This window comes from Chiloscyllium punctatum, chromosome 44 (assembly GCF_047496795.1).
Source record: "Chiloscyllium punctatum isolate Juve2018m chromosome 44, sChiPun1.3, whole genome shotgun sequence".
NCBI classification, from domain to species: domain Eukaryota; kingdom Metazoa; phylum Chordata; class Chondrichthyes; order Orectolobiformes; family Hemiscylliidae; genus Chiloscyllium; species Chiloscyllium punctatum.
In genome coordinates, this window is record NC_092782.1 from 46559734 (window position 1) to 46577741 (window position 18008).

The window sequence follows — 18008 nt, forward strand, 5'->3', positions numbered from 1 at the left end:
GCAACACTTGAAACAATATTCAAAGTTGGGCTGCTAAGTAGCAAGGCCACCGCCCATCGTTTATCATTTGAATCTACTACGGTAGCCTTCCCCATTAAAGCTTGCCTAGCCTTCCTTTAAATGTATGGATGCACACAGCCACAAGCTCTACGTTCTCAGTATTCTTTGGGTAAAGAGGTTTCTTCTGAATACCTTATTGCCTTTTTTGGGGGGTGGGGGGGATTATTTTTGTTCAGTGAGACTGCCTTTGTGCTCCAAATAGTGCTTCACTAAGTAGGAGATCAAGCAGCCGACACAAAGATGGTCTCATCTCAGAAGTCAATCATCTCAGTTGAAGGATATAATGACCAAATCATTTTCAAGAGCATTTTCCATACCCACTACCAAGTAGAAAGACAAGCACAACAAATACATGAGAACTCAACGTCCTGCAAATTCTTCTCCAAGCAACAAAACCATCCTGTCGTCTTTGAACTGCAACGCCACACCTTCACAGCCCTGAGTCAAAAGCCTAGAAATCCCTCCATAACAGCTGTATTGGTGTGCCTACACCACACTGATTGCAGCAGTTCAAAAAGACAGTGCATCAACACCTCAAGGGCAGGGAGGGGCACTAAATGTTGGCTCAAAAAACGATCTATCCGGCAGAAAAATTTTAATAGTAGTAGTATCAGGAAAATTCAGGTAGCTATGAATGCAACTGTAAATAAGTATCAGTGCACTGTAGTCACATCAATTAAGGAAAATGGATATCTAATATATCAGAGTAAGCTGGAAATTTTTGATTTTCATCTTAATCTCCACCTAGCTCAGAAAACGTAGCAAGGAAGAAACATTTGGTTTCCATCACTGGACCACAGTTCAGACTCTGATCACCCTATGCACATTAAAACTTTTTTTTTTAAAAAACAAAGTTGTCAACACCATTTGCCATCAGCTCCAGGCACTTCACATCACAACTTTCTTTACAGTTGCATCAGCTTGGGCTTGGTGAGATTGAGAAATAGAATAAAGAGCTCTGACCGAGTTACTTACACTTCTTCAGAGCCTACAAGGTAGCAATACTGTCACTGGGCTGAGAAAAAGTGTCCATTTTAGGTGGCCATCTAAGAAAGGTACATAGTTGTGGATGAGCACAGGAGAAAGTGTGTTATGGAAGATGTACTTCATCTTTAATACAAGTGTTTGCTGATACACTTGAGAACAGATGCCAGGCACTGTCTGTAAAGCCAACATTTCGGTTAACACAGAGTCAAACTTGCATTTCCATCACAATACAAGTTTTCAGCTCAGTAAGCAAGGAAGTTTGGATTAAGACCAATTTCACTGCTCATCACAGAAGGAGAATTTAAACTTCAGCTACTCTAAACTCTAGGCTGTTAACCTGCAGCTGTAACGTACCCAAGGCAGAATCTGCTGCTCTACAGATTGCAGCATTAAGAGCAGGAAATAAATTCTCTTCAATATAGGAATGTGACCAGCACATTTAATCCTCACCATTCCCGACTTTAGCTGTAAATACAACTGGGGTGGGTTCTTTGAATACAATTACCTTCACTAAATATTTTACTATAGTTTAATTAAGTCAATAATCAAAATTCCACACGTCCTTGAAAGTAAATGTTAAATATATTTAGAAAGTTTTGACATACGGGTGCTCGTTTTTTGCTACCTCTAGCTGCCTTTAAATGGATTGAAAAGGTCTGGAGAGCCAGTGGGTAGTTCACGGTAAAAACATTGCTGTGGTCTGAAGTGACACATAGGTCAGAGCAGTAAGGATTGCAGATTGCCTTCCTGAAAAGAATTAGTGAACCAGTTAGGTTTTATGACAATTGACAATGGTGACTATTATACTAGCGTTTTTTTTTACAAATTCTAGATTTTTACGGAATTCAAATTTCACTATCTACAATGATGGCATTTGAACCTATGTTCCAAGAACACTAGCCTGTGACTTTGGATTACTGGCTCACTGGTATTATCAATACATCACCTTCTCCCTTGAACCATAACACTCCTAAACAAAGATGCATGAAACAGCAGCTCAAAAGTGTTTCACGTTGCAATCCTGAATATCTTGAAGTTAAATATTCTGAAAAATATTTGAGGACCAGATTCTATTATATTTGCCCTCTTCTAGAAAACTGTATCCAAGCCCTTCCAAAGGCATCATTCCATAAATAATTGGAAAAAATTCTGCAACTTTTTATGCTCTTTGTGCTGATAATTATTTATTGTGCCTTTCCACCTTTAACTATAGACTGTTCATCATATGAATCACTGAATGCACAAAATTTGAAATGCATTCAAAAATCCAGGCATTTTCTAGTAATGGGGAGAGAAGGGTAAGAATGCTAAATATCAAAAAACTCCCTGCTAAAGAAGCCATGACACACTTATAAGTACATACATTTTAAGGAAAGTTTAAAGAGACATAAGATGTTAATTCAACATTTTCAGTGATGGTGAATAATTCAAAAATTAACATTCCTCGAAATGTTAGGAGACTTGAAGACTCCACTTATCACACTTTAAGAAGCCTAACATAAATAATTACAAATCTGGATAATCTAACCTGCAGATAAAAAGCACTGAACTGAAAGCCACCTTATCAAACCATGATTGAAGGTCATACACATCTGAATAGTAATTTAACACTTAATACAAATCTGGCTAAAAATGCCACAAAAGTGCACTGTCTAATCTCCACACCAATACCTTCGTCATCAACATTAGAGATGATGTACAAACATAGGAAAAGGTCTCATCTTTAATCTTGAAACACTGATATGCTGCACAGTGACAGGACAAATACATCTCAGTGACATCACAATTTTCACGGCATCAACTTCAACTTCACTAGTTTCCAAATCTCCCCTCTCCCCACCTCATCCCAGATCCAACCCTCCAAATCAGCACCACCCTATTGACCTGCCCTACTTGTCCATCTTCTTTCTCACTTGTCTGCTCCACCCTCCCCACCAACCTCCCACCTACATCCACCAATTGCCTTCCCACCAACCTTCTGCCCAGCCCCATCCCCACCAACCTAATTATTTAATTCCCCCTCCACATTCCCAACGAAGGGCTTATGCCTGAAACAACAACTCTCTTGCTCCTTGGATGCTGCCTGACCTGTTGTGCTTCTCCAGTGCCACACGTTTTGAGTCTCCCTATTTATAGAGTAAAGCAAGAGTTAACACATTAACAAATCACCTCTATTGACATTTCGGTTGGTGAACAGCCATGTAAAGAGTTCAAAATCCAAATCTTTAGTATCTCCAAGACCCCTTTTACTAAACATTAAGTTCAAGTTCACACTTTATATTTACTCAGCCACTAAGCATGCAGCAGCTTGCCAAAGCATCAGTGTTTAGAAATTCTATGTATTTAGATTGGAATTGGGAACGTAGGGTGGTTGTTGACCTAAGATCTCAAACTGATATTGAATTTATGCACTTCTGTCCTGATGTTTATTTCAACTCATTCCAATATCCTTGAATATTGATGGCAGATTTAATTGTTTTATATTCAATCTAACTTCCCAAAGGCTTTGGCACTACATAGATATTTTGCTTCCTTTTTTACTGCTTGTCTTGTTACTTTGGGAAAGGGGAAAAATATTGCAGGGATTAGCACAATTGAAATATGGAGCTTATTCAAGGAACAGCTACTGTGTCCTTGATAAATATGTACCGGTCAGGCAGGGAGGAAGTTGTCAAGTGAGGGAGCCATGGCTTACTAAAATTGAATCTCTTGTCAAGAGAAAGAAGGCAGCTTATGTTAGGATGAGGCACGAAAGCTCATTTAGGGCACTTGAAAATTACAGGTTGGCCCGTAAAGACCCAAAGGAGAGAGCTAAGAAGAACCAGAAGGGGACATGAGAAATCATTGGCAGGTAGAATCAAGGAAAACCCTAAAGCTTCCTATAGGTATTTCATGATAAAAGAACAACTAGAGAAAGATTAGGGTCTATCAAGGAAAATAGTGGGAAGTTGTGCGTGGAGTCAGAGGAGATAGGGGAAAGCGCTAAATCAATACTTTTCATCAGTATCCACACAGGAAAAGGACAAATGTTGTCAAGGGGAATACTGAGATAAAGGTTACTAGACTAGATAGGATTGATGCTCGCAAGGTGAGAGCAATTCTAGGAAGAGTGAAAATAGATAAGTCCCCTGGGCTGGATGGGATTTACCCTAGGATTCTCTGGGAAGCCAGGGAGGAGATTACAGAGCCTTTGGCTTTGATCTTTATGTCGTCATGGTCTACAGGAAGTGCCAGAAGACTGGAGGATAGCAAATGTTATCCCTTGTTCAAGAAGGGGAGTAGAGACAACCCTGGTAATTATCGACCAGTGAGCCCTACTTTGGTTGTGGGTAAAGTATTGGAAAAGGTTATAAGAGATAGGATTTATAATCACCTAGACAGGATTAAGTTGATTAGGGATAGTCAACACCGTTTTGTGAAGGGTAGGTCATGCCTCACAAACTGTAGAGTTCTTTGACATGGTGACCAAACAGGTGGATGAGGGTAAAGCGGTTGATGTGATGTATATGGATTTCGGTAAGGCGTTTGATAAGGTTCCCCACGGTAAGTTATCGCACAAAATACGGAGACATGGGATGGAGGGTGATTTAGTGGTTTGGATCAAAAGTTGGCTAGCTGAAAGACGACAGAGGGTGGTGATTGATAGGAAACGTTCAACCTGGAGTTCAGTTACTAGTGGTGTACCGCAAGGATCTGTTTTGGGATCACTGCTGTTTGTCATTTTCATAAATGATTAGAGGAGTGTGTAGAAGGATGGGTTACCAAATTCGCGGATGACAATCAGGTCAGTGGAGTTGTGGACAGTACCAAAGGATGTTGCAGGTTACAGAGGGACATAGATAAGCTGCAGAGGTGGGCTAAGAGGTGGCACATGAGTTTAATGCGGAAAAGCGTAAAGTGATTCACTTTGAAAGGAGCAACAGAAATGCAGAGTACTGGGCTAATGGCAAGATGCTTGGTAGTGTAGATAAGCAGAGAGATCTCGCTGTCCATGTACATCGATCCTTCAGAGTTGCCACCCAAGTTGGTAGGGTTGTTAAGAAGGCATACAGTGTGTTAGCTTTTATTGGTAGAAGGCTTAAGTTACAGAACCACGAGGTAATGCTGCAGCTGTACAAAACTCTGGTGTGGTCGCACTTGGAAGTATTGCTTACAGTTCTGGTCACCGCATTATAGGAAGGATGTGGAAGCTTTGGAAAGGGTGCAGGTGAGATTTACTGGGATGTTGCCTGGTATGGAGGGAAGGTCTTATGAGCAAAGACTGAGGGACTTGAGGCTGTTTTCGTTAGAGAGGAGGTGGTTGAGAGGTGACTTATTTGAGACATACAAGATAATCAGAGGGTTAGATTGGTTAGACAGCAAGAGCATTTTTTTTCGGATGATGGCGGCCAGCACTAGGGGACATAGCTTTAAATTGAGGGGTGATAAATATAGGACAGATTTCAGAGGTAATTTCTTTACTCAGTAGCAGGGGCATGGAAAGCACTGTCTGCAACTGTAGTAGACTCATCAACTTTAAGGGTATTTAAATGGTCATTGGATAGACCTATGGATGAAAATGCATAGTGCTGAATAAATGGGGTTCAGATTGGTTCCACAGGTCAGTGCAACATTGAGGGCCAAAGATTAGAGTGGTACTGGAATAACTTGCCTACTGGTAGAAAGAGATCCATTAGGTCTGTCAAAATGTAACTAGACGAATTCTTGAGACTACTACTAGCCAGTCAGTCCCAAGATTGTTTCACTCAGAGATACCAACTGATAAATGGAAGCAAAGGTAATTAACTAAACTAGCAAGGAATGAATGTGCATCAGTACAAAAAAGCTGAAACATTTATCTGCATACAGCTATGATTGTGCTTCAGTGAATAAAGTGAAGGGGTGCATTCTATTGCAAGATCAGACTATTTGTTGTGTCACCCTCTCTGTTGGGGAGGTGTAAATGATGCTGATAAATAATAACTGCCTGCAGAGAGACCACATATTAAGTCTTAATCCACAAAATTCTTCAGTGGATCCCCTTGCCCCATTAACTAAGGGTCACAACACTGTCGATTAATTAAGATCCTGGAATTTCTAAACTAACACAGTTACAGAATCACACAGACTAAAAAGGAAGCTATTCAGCTCATCATATTTGTGCTCATTCTTGGAAAAAGCCATACAAATGTGTCTCATGCCTCTGCTGCTTCTCCATACCTTGCAACTTCTAATCATTCAGGTAATGATGCAATTTCCTTCTGATAACAGATGCAACAAAAATTTCCATCAACAAGCATTTCATTCCAGATTATAACATCAGCCATTTTTGTTAATTACCTTAAACTGTATTGTTTAATTTCCAATTCCCTTGCTGGTGTAAACAGTTTGTCCCTAATTATTCTATTAAAACTCATGAATTTCAAGTGCTTTATTTAGATCTCCTTTTAACCTCACCTCCTCTTTTAATGTAGATGTAAGGAGCACAATGACAGCTCACCACCACTTTTCCAAGTCAAGAAGTGATGGAAGAGAAAAGGTGAGTTAGTTAACACTTCTCACATTTAAAAATATATAAAGCACCACTGCTCTAAATCACATAACTGTTCCATTCCATTGTGGCTTCAGTTTGTTTGCCAAATCCAAAGTGTTATAATCCCAGCTGATGTTACTATTAGACAAGTCAGAGCCCAGAATGAAATCTTGCTTGATAGATTTCATTTTAGTGAGCATAACAGTCTTTCATGGAATCATTAGTGCAAACAGCAGATTTTATGTTAACAATAAAACAGAAATTATTACACAAAAGAAATAAGATTAACACAGCTAAATATAACCCTTCATTGTGGATATCTTATGCCCTAACTACTCTTATCAATCTCCTAGACAGGAATTATATCTTGTATGTGGCCAAAATAGGGTCTCCTTCAAACTGAGCCCAAAAGCTTTTTGACTAAATTAGAAAAAAATTAGCTCATCCTAGATTCTGCTACAGCTACTGATTTAACGATTTGTCACTATTTCATACACTCCACAATATAAACAAACTTCTATTAACACTTCAGGATCCTTGCAGCCACCTGCCATTGTATACATTGATTTAAAAAGTTATAGCTCTGGAAGGACTGGATTAAATTTCCAAACCTCCTTCAGAAAATAAACCAACACCCATGAAATCTCATACCCTTGATCACAAAAGTAGTTTAATATGTAGAACAGCTTACAGAATTTACTTCATGAATCAATTCCATACAAGTCGTCTGAGGTTATCCAGATCTTTATATTTTATTCAGCAAAGTTTTCCTCCAACATTAGTACAAGATTACTACTATTTCCCAAGTCCATTCTTTTCAACTTTCTGACAATTTCGCACCAGACAAAACTGACCTGCTTTAGAAAAACAGACTGCACTTATAGAGTCATAGAGATGTACAGCATGGAAACAGACCCCTCGGGCCAACCCGTCCATGCCGACCAGATATCCCAACCCAATCTAGTCCCACCTGCCAGCACCCAGCCCATATCCCTCAAACCCTTCCTATTCATATACCCAGCTAAATACCTTTTAAGTGTTGCAATTGTACCAGCCTCCACCACTTCCTCTGGCAGCTCATTCTATACACGTACCACCCTCTGTGTGAAAAGGTTGCCCCTTAGGTCTCTTTTATATCTTTACCCTCTCACCCTAAACCTATGCCATCTAGTTCTGGACTCCCCAACCCTAGGGAAAAGACTTTGCCTATTTACCCTATCCATGTCCCTCATAGCTTTGTAAACCTCTTTGTCAACCCTCAGCCTCTGACGCTCCAGAGCCCCCAAGCCTGTACAGCCTCTCCCCATAGCTCAAATGCTCCAACCCTGGCAACATCCTTGTAAATCTTTTCTGAAACCTTTCAAGTTTCACAACATCCTTCCAATAGGCAGGACACCGGAATTGCACACAATATTCCAATAGTGGCAAAACTAATGTCCTGTAAAGCCGCAACATGACCTCCCAAATCCTGTACTCATTACTCTGACCAATAAAAGAAAGCATACCAAACGCCTTCTTCACTATCCTGTCTATCTGCGACTCTACTTTCAAGGAGCTATGAACCTGTACTCCAAGGTCTGTTTGATCAGCAACACTCTCTAGGATCTCACCATTTAGTGTATAAGGCCTGCTAAGATTTGCTTTCCCAAAATGCAGCACCTCACATATCTGAATCAAACTCCATCTGCCACTTATTGGCCCATTGGCCCATCTGATCATGATCCCGTTGTAATCGGAGGTAACCCTCTTCACTGTCCACTGTACCTTCAATTTTAGCATCATCTGCAAACTTACAAACTGTACCACTTATGCTCGCATCCAAATCATTTATGTAAATGATAAAGTAGAGAACCTAGCACTGATCCTTGTGGCACTCCACTGGTCACAGGCCTCCAGTCTGAAAAACACCATTCTGTTTTCTACCTTTGAGCCAGTTCTGTATCCAAATGGCTAGTTCTCCCTTTATTCCGTGAGATCTAACTGTGCTAACCAGTCTCCCATCAGGAACCTTGTTGAACGCCTTACTGAAGTCCATATAGATCACATCTACCACCCTGCCTTCATCAATCCTCTTTGTTACTTTTTCAAAAAACTCCAAGTTTGAGAAACATGATTTCCCATGCACAAAGCCATGTTGACTATCCCTGATCAGTCCTTGCCTTTCCAAATGAAGCCCTAACTGGGATGATCAGAAAACTGATGGATTCAAATCAGCTTTCCCAATAATGCTGCAACTTTTCCAGAGACACCATGCCCAACTGATGATTCAATTTGATTTTATTGTCATATGTACAGTGAAAAGTTTCATTTTGTGTGCAGTACTGGCAAATCATACCAAAGTGCATAAGGGTAAGAGAACCAAGTGAGGAATGCAACGTAACAGGTCCTGAGAAGGTACACAAGGAGTGACACCAATATTAAATTTGAAATTTGAGATACTCATTTGGAAGTCTAATAAAGTGGGGAAGAGCTGTTCCTGAATCTGTTATGTTAACTTGCAATTAAAAGGTCAATGGACAGTAAAATGAGGTTTTTAACAACTATTTCTTAAATAGTATGTCAACAGGAACTTCAATAAGAATTCATTAAGGACTCCAATTTAGTTTTCCAATTAGATGCAATCAGCATCTTATTTTCCCATGTCATTCCTGGGTCAAAATGCCACTTTTAATTAATATGACTTCTCATACCAATTCAGCCAGGTCTTGCCAGTCACTAGATTCACAATGTCAACAGCAGAAGAATTGAGAAGTGACTATTTTGGGGCAACACTAAGCAAAATAAAACAACACTGCAAACAGCAAGTGTGAAGTATACTGCAAAATGTTCCAAGTGTCAAAATCCTATTTTAGGAAAGCTCAGTTCCTCCAGCAGCCTGCACAGCAAACAATGCTCCAACTAAGAATGATTAGCAGATGGCTTCTCCGTGGAACTCACTTTAGCACATAGCATAGAACCTGTAATAATTCAAATCTCTACAGTGCTCTCCTCACCTTTCCTGATCAGACGTGCATACAAGTTTGTTATAAAAAAATTGAGGCCTTAAAATACTTTTGTTCAGTTTCTTAGAACAATTCTTTTCCTTTAAACCAGCAAGTGACAATTACACTACTAGAACTAGTGGCTTGGAAAATTTACTGAACTTAACAGTATGAAGAAGCTGAATGAACATGTCTAGTCAATACAGAAGTAGTTAAGATTAATGACCATTGCTACTGGTATTAATTCAGCTTTTGCATTATGGGGCACAGCAATTTCTTCAGCCTAATGCTTTAGGATCATTCCTCAGAATTGTAGTACCACCCAAAATTAAATGGAATAAATTAAATATTAAATTTAATAATGATTTTTGATGATGAATAGATAGTAATAAATGTATTAATAGGTACTGCTTGGTTTAAAAATGTGCCTTTAGGAATCAAATAGAGAGTTCAGGATACAGCTGTGTTAAAACCACATGAAGTAACAAGAAAGCAGATTGACATATGAAGCAGTAGTGTCTAAAATGTTAACTAACAAGCTGACAGCATGACAGCTGCTGTTAAATGTATTTTTATATTGCCATTTTTCTTCATTTGCAATACATGATTCTTTGGCAACAGAAAGCTGACATATTTTTAAAAAATAAAGATAGAGCAAGTTAATAATACTGTATTTCAAACAGACTATTACAGTCATTCAATCAACGTCTTCCAATTGGCATTTTGAACATGAATTGCACTAACTGTCGAATCCACTTCAAAATCCAGGCTCTGCTTTCGTACTTACTCAGTACATTTAACCAAAGTCGAAAGGACTCGAGCAACTCGTTAACAGCATTGTGGGTCTAAATACTCCAAATGGTCTGCAGCAGTTCATGGCAGCACCTCGCCACCACTGCTTCAACGCCAACTAGGATGGGCAATAACTGCCGTCTCAGTGGTATCAATAGCCCACGATTGAGTGGAAGAAACAAACACTGCACATAAACAATAAAAAATACATAATATGCCGAAGTTTCAAGTACAGTGCTTGATTGAGATGGAATTTTCAGCAACCCAATGTAATTTCAATCAAGATATGTTTGTTCAATTGTTTTCACAAATTATTTAGAATGTCAGCTTAAGAGAAAGAACCAACTCTTATTATAAACACATTATAACATGTATCAGATTTTAAAAACCTGGAATTTGCCTTAAGTTATAAATAATTTGTCTAAGGATAGGATTAGATAAATTGCTCTCAAGTTCTCCAAGTATATACAAATTTAAATTAATATGCAGAAATAACTGCACAAAATCATTTTCTTTTAAAAAAAACAATCACTAGCTTAGTTGCATAAACTTACTGGGCATTGCAATAATAGAAAATGCCAGGTTATCAAAAATCTGAGTTCTCAATCCAGAGCACTGACTTGGGTAACCAAATGGTACCAATGGCAGGATTCCAGAATTGTGCCAAAAAAAAAATACACTTTTCTATACTACATATGTGCATAAACAAACATTTGCTCCCCAGTAGGGCCAGGCATGATCAACATTCCACTGAAGTGATGGAAAAGGGATGGCAGAACAGTTTTGATAAATCTAAAGGCATGTCAAGAGCAGCCAGTACCACCCACAAGCATATTACAGGACGAATTAAAGAGGGAAGAGTGCAAATATTGTAAGATAACAGAAAATGCTGGAAGTAAACAGTCAGCATTTGTGAATAGAAAATACAAGCTATTGGTTTACTTAGTGCACATTTATATGAAACAGGTCAGTCAGCATTAATTTTTCTCATAGTGATTGCAATATCTGTACAGTTGCATCAGAATGAAAAGATCATCTACCCAAGATGTAAAACCTTTCTTTCCAAAGAGATGCTGCCTGGCACAAGTGCTTCCAGCATATTCCATTTTAAGAAAAAACAGAACATTTGAAGAGCACAGAAGATACAACAGAAGGTGCCATCAGTTTTGTGATCCAGCAATCAAATGTCAATTGGCTGCTATAATCAATGAGAATTAACAGTTTTTTTGGGGGGATTATTATTTTTAAACACAAAGTAGTCAGGGTATTTCTTCTTTCTCTGGATACACTGATATTTATACATTGCAGTGACAAAATAGCTTAGCTGCATAGGTATATTGTGTTTTGCAGCAGCAATAAGTAAATGTTTCATACTCGACACATTCTCTCATTCAGGTGAAACAAGAGGATAACTTCCCCATTATACAACTTGCTCATTTAATTGATAGCAAGATATATAGGTGTAACAAGCAATAATGATTGCTGCATTATCCTGAAAAACGTGGGTCTTTTTTAGTACAACAGCAAGCGTAGTTCAAATTCAATAGCCAGAGTTAACAATCCAATATCCAATACAGGGAGAAAATGAGGATTGCAGATGCTGGAGATCAGAGTCGAGAGCGTTGTTCTGGAAAAGCACAGCAGGTCAGGCAGCATTCCTGATGCCTTTCATCAGGAATCCTGATGCCCGAAACATCGATTCGCCTGCTCCTTGGATGCTGCCTGACCTGCTGTGCTTTTCCAACAGCACACACTCGACCCCAATATTCCCCCCCATCCCATCTAAATCAGACTGCTCACCTGGTTAACCTCTCCTTCAAGCCTCGGAGGCCGAATGCTGGATAGGTGGATGGTCTTCTGTTCACCAGAATTTAACTTTACCACCATTGCATCTGCATTCACGATTTGCATAACCTGAAACAAAAGAACAGATAATGGGATTACTTCAGCAGACTGACTATTCTGTGCAATTTTCATTATGCATTCAGAACATCTGCAACATACATTTAATACTATTAAGAGCACCACATACTTTTAATGGCTGTACAAATTATTTTCCAGCTGAAGGTGAATCGAAGCTTCAAGCTCTACCAGCGTAACTGTTTTCATACCTCTCTTCCTTTCAGAGATTCCTGAAGAATGACTTCATTAACTAAGTGTTTGGTCACCTTTAATGCTATCTTACGTTGCTCAATGGCAAATGGTTTTGTATTACACTCCTGGGAAACTTCTTGGAGTGTTTTACTACTCTAAAACTGCTGTACACGCGTACAAACAGCAACTTTCACTTGAGTTGGTTTTCCACTATTTGGCATTACAATAGTCAAATACCATGGAACGATAATCATATTAACTGCAGTACAGAAATATTGGGAATAGTCAAACATACCCAAATAAAAAGAATTACATTCTTACTGACCAACTTGCAAATACCTAGAGATAGTGACTTTGCTTAGGAGAAACAATGTGGCACTCAATCAAACACATAGATCTAGACCCAATGTAGCAGCCACTACAACAAACAACGGGAACTGGCAACTGAGAGCAGCAGGAACAGAACCAAATAAATTTCAGAAGGCACACTACAACAGTGCAGTGCTTCATAGGAGGCTCAAAAACACTGAAGATGTCACCCAGACAGGGGATGAAATAATACTTAAAGTATTCATCCCAAATGCACACAAGCCTACTGCCATTAAAAGTGCCCACTGTGATCAATCTATGCATGCAGAATTGTACATCACACCAACTGAGAAATACAGCTCTTGAAATTCTACATTGTCCTCTTATTGTTTATGGCGTTCTACTACGACAATGTTGACAGAGAGCCATAGAATAAGTATCCAATTCCTTCAGCAGGTTTCTTAATAATTGGATTGGAGTCAATCAAATTGGCTGAACATTGGCATCTTGAACACTGGAGACCTCTGAAAGGAGTCAAGTACATCATTCACTCAATACTTCTGGCTTAAGTTTCATGCAAATTCTTCAGCCTTGCCTTTTGCCCTAATGCACTGTGTTCCTTACCATTTCTACTTAGAGAAAGTGAGGACTGCAGATGCTGGAGATCAGAGCTGGAAAAGCGCAGCAGGAGAATCGACGTTCGATTCCTGAAGAAGGGCTCATGCCCGAAACGTCGATTCTCCTGCTCCTTGGATGCTGCCTGACCTGCTGCGCTTTTCCAGCAACACATTTTCAGCCACCATTTCTATTTAGTTTGGTTTTTAATGTCCACCACCATTGAAAACTGGATGTGGCAACTGAGCTTTGATCTGTTAGTTATGGGAGTACCTAAAACACATGTGTGCTTTGAAATAAAGCTGCACTGCTGATCAATGCTACTCCAGTGTGCAACGTTAGGTGTGTATGAGCAACTCTGGAGTTTTTTTTTAAAAAAGAAAACTCAGTGCTGTAGAACACTGGAGATTTACTACTGAATAATTTTTTTTAAATCAAATCAATAACTACAGCAAGATCTGGACAATATCCAGGTTCGGGCTGACAAGTAGCAAATAACACTCACACCACAGATGCCAGGCAATGAGCATATCCAACAAAAGAGAATCTAACCATCACGTCCTGACATTCGATGACAATACCATTATTGGACCCTCCACTATCAACATCCGGGAGGTTACCATTGTACAGAACTGGACTGGCCATATAAATACAGACTAGAGGCTTGAAATACTATCGTCAAGACATCTTCTCGTGACACTGCCAAAGCCAGTTCATGACCTACAAGGCGCAACTCAGTACTATAATAGAATACTCACCACATGCTTAGATGAGTGTAGTTCTAATAATATTCAACAAACTTAACAATCCAAAACAAGCAGCCCACTTGAACAGCACCACATTCACAAACATTCACTCTCTCCACCAATGTTCAGTAGCAGCAGCGTGTCATCAACAAGATATACTGCCCAGAACTTTACCAAGACTCATTAGACAACACCTTCCAAACACAGGACTATCATCTAGATGGGCAAGGGCAGCAAATTCACGGGAACACCACTGCCTGCAAATTCCCCTCCAAGCCACTCGCTACCCTGACTTGGAAACACATCATTATTTCTTTAGTGCTGCGGAGTCAAAAATCAAACTCACTAACAGCATTGAGGGGCAGATGGCTTAGTGGTATTATTGCTGGACTGTTATTAAACCAGAGACCCTCTGGGGACCCGGGTTCACATCCTGCCATGGCAGATGGTGAAACTTGCATTCAGACTATGACTTCAAACCCACAGCAATGTGGTTGACTCTTAACTGCCCTCTGGGAAATTAGGGATGGGCAATAAATTCTGCCTAGCCAGTGATACCCACATCCTGTGAATAAATAAAAGAATCTACCTACATTAAGTGGTAGTCCACCACCGCTTTCTCAAGAGCAACTAAGTATGGGGAATAAATGCTGTCCCAGCAAATGTTATGCACACCTATGAATGAAAGAAAAAAGAAAAGGATTTGGATGCGTTACAAACGGAGACCAAAAGTTTTTTTTAAGTCAATGATATACAGAGAGATCTGGGTGTTCAGGGTGTTCCCTGAAGGTGGCAATGCAGATCAATAGAGTGGTCAAGGCGGTGTACGGCATGCTTTCCTTCATCGCACGGGGTACTGAGTATGAGAGTTAACAGGTCATGTTACAGTTGTACAATACTGCGTGCAGTTCTGGTTGCCACATTACCAAAAGGATGTGGATGCTTTGGAGAGGGTGCAGAGACGACTCACCAGGATATTGCCTGGTATGGAAGGTGCTAGTTATAAAGAGAGGTTGAGTAGGTTAGGATTATTTTCATTAGAAAGACAGAGGTTGGGGGGGGGGGGGGGGGGCGGTGGGGGGGTAAGAGTGCGGTTGGGGTGTAGAGAGAACCTGACTGAGGTCTACTAAATCATGAGAAGTATAGACAGGGTGAAGGAACATGTTGCCAGCGGTGGTGGGAGAGGCCGGCACAGTAACGTCATTTAAGATATATCTAGACACATACATGAATGGGCAGGGAGCAAGGGGATACAGACCCTGAGAGAATAGGCGACTGGTTTTGATAGGGGATCGGGATCGGCGCAGGCTTGGAGGACCTGTCCTATGTAGTAATTTTCTTTGTTCTATTCATGGGATGTGGCTGCCACAGGCTAGGTCAGCATTTATGGCCCTGAGGACAGTTAAGTGTCAACTACATTGCAGTGGGTCTGGAGTTACATGTAGACCAGACCAGGTAACAATAGCAGTTTTCTTCTGAAAAGGACATTAGTAAACCAGATCAGTTTTCACAACAATAGACAATGGTTTCATAGTGAGTTAGAGTCTTAATTCCAGATTCTTATTGATTCAAATTCTACCATCCACTATGGCAGAATTCAAACACATTTTCCCACAAAGTTACTTGGATTAGTAGTCTAGTGATAATTCCCTACTGCATCACAGTCACAAAAAAAATCAAATGGATAAACTGGACAAAATATCTTTCAATCATGGTAATTTCTTGTGACTCGTTTATTCGATTTCAAGGATTAGAAAGGGCTTTCTGAGACTTTTCCCTTTCTGAATCAGCTGAGGGCACTCTTCCTTCTTTTTGCCTTGCTTGGTAGCCTCCGCTGCATTACAAATCTATAGATGCCACAAACCCTCCAAGTCATCAAAGTGGCCATTCTTGATGGTGAATATACACAATGAATCACAGCATGAAAGAAGTGGGAAGCACAAGACAGGCAAAGCCAAAAATCAGGTTGAGTATCTTCCAATAAATTAACCATTATAAAGGCCGTGGAAGACTCATCTTCTACATTACCCAAAGATATTGGCACTATGAGGCAGTGGGCATATCAACTTACAGTTAAAGATATTTACAACAGTGCCATAAAGTATGGTGTCACTATTGCATCATCACCTCTGAACTAAACTAACTCCCTAACATTTGTATTCAAAATCATTTGAAAAGCAGTAACTACTCTTAAAAAGATCTTCTCTCAGATTATTTTTACATTTTTCTAGATAAAAAAATTAATAAAACTACTGTCAGCAATAACCATATCTTGGGAGGCAAAGATGCCTCCCAAGCACACATCATTTGCTGTCTGACATTCCATAGTTCACACCCAAGAGAGGCTGAGATACCAAGAAAGAAATATAGAAAACCTCACAAGAAGATAGATCCATCCTTTTGCTGTTTTAGTCATTGCACCTGATTTAATAAGTTCAAGGAATCACTGATATTATTGGTTGTGGAATCTACAGGACAGATGAGAGAAACAGTAGAGAATCACCTTTGTTTCAATATTTTTGTGGAACCTAGTAGGAAAGAAAAAAGTAAAATATTGCCTTCAACAGACCTACTTAATTCAGTGTTGGAGAAGTCAGATGGTTACAAGACTCATTCCTGGGTTCCATAACCTAAGCTGGCATTCCAGCAGAGGAATACTATAAGAGCCACATTTTAGTCATGGTGATAAAGGCAGGCAATGTTTGGCTGTTCCAGTAAGTCAAATATCAAAAATTCCAAGGCACTTAAGTTTTGTGATTTACAAATGAAAGAAGTGAAAGAGCTTATGAAGAGCTAAAAGTTCTTCCACACCAATCTCAAATTAAAAACATGAACTGACCATCATCTTATGGCTGTGGAGTTTTGCTGTACTTAAAATGACTGGAGTAGGATATGACTGCATTTCAAATAAAGTGATTAACGATTATTCACAATCAACAAGGCACTACATAAAATACAAAATTTCCTGTCATCACCCCACGATGACATTCCTTCTGAATTGCTGTCAGGTTACAAGAGAACCTGGTTTTGAGTAATGTTGATCTACCATGTCAATTGTTGAGTTTAACAAAATAAATTACAGCTTGTATCTGCTTACCAACTTCCCAAAATATCAAATGGGTTTAAATTGATTGCTTCAGATCTTCAACGGATTCGAACTTTACCAGTGAAGCACCAATTCCTTAATCAGATTTATTGCCTGCGCCATCACAAACTTGCATTTGGTCAATCAATCCTATCTAATTAAACCTCACTTTCATCATTCCCCATCCAAGTGGCATGTAAAATGTGTGTCAAATCACAAGTCCTTCACTCCACCTCCAACTCAAGGGCTGGTTGTTAAAACTCATAAAAATGACCTAAAAGCAAATCCAGTGTGAACTGTACTGTGTAATGAGGTACCAACACCATTATAGAATGGACTGCATCAAATTATCCAACCTTAGTACAAAAAATTACAATTAGCCTCAGTACAAATGAAATAGGAATGAATGCATAATGAGGTCAACACGCATGTCCATTTCCAAATGCCCTCCGGTGACTACTGCTGTAAAATTCTCACACATTCACAATGAACAAAGTACTCTCAATGTAGAAAGTCATTGTAGCAATTTCGAGAGATTTAGAGAAATTACATATTGGACTATATTACTTTCCTATAGTTACTCTCTCTTTCAAAGATAGCACGACATTAATTTACGTATTAAGGTAACCACAGTTATCTATGGTTCAACAGCACCCTCTTGTGTCAACACAAACTCTACAGTCTACAAATCTATTTTACTATATTTCAAAGCTGTGTAGAGTCATCGATAAAATTCACACAACACCAGGTTAAAGTCCAACAGGTTTAATTGCAAGCACACTAGCTTTCAGACATATTGTTCAACGTATTGTCTAGCTAAAAGTACA

At 39.4% G+C, this 18008-nt stretch overlaps 1 protein-coding gene across 1 annotated transcript in view; it reads right to left on the reverse strand.

Annotated features, from left to right (window-relative positions):
- Window positions 1–18008, reverse strand: part of snd1 (staphylococcal nuclease and tudor domain containing 1) — an 868653-nt gene that overhangs the window by 779070 nt on the left and 71575 nt on the right. Inside the window, exon 10 of the mRNA XM_072562814.1 lies at window positions 12133–12246. Within this exon, the coding sequence (XP_072418915.1) occupies window positions 12133–12246 (114 nt within the window). The remainder of the gene's footprint in view (window positions 1–12132; window positions 12247–18008) is intronic.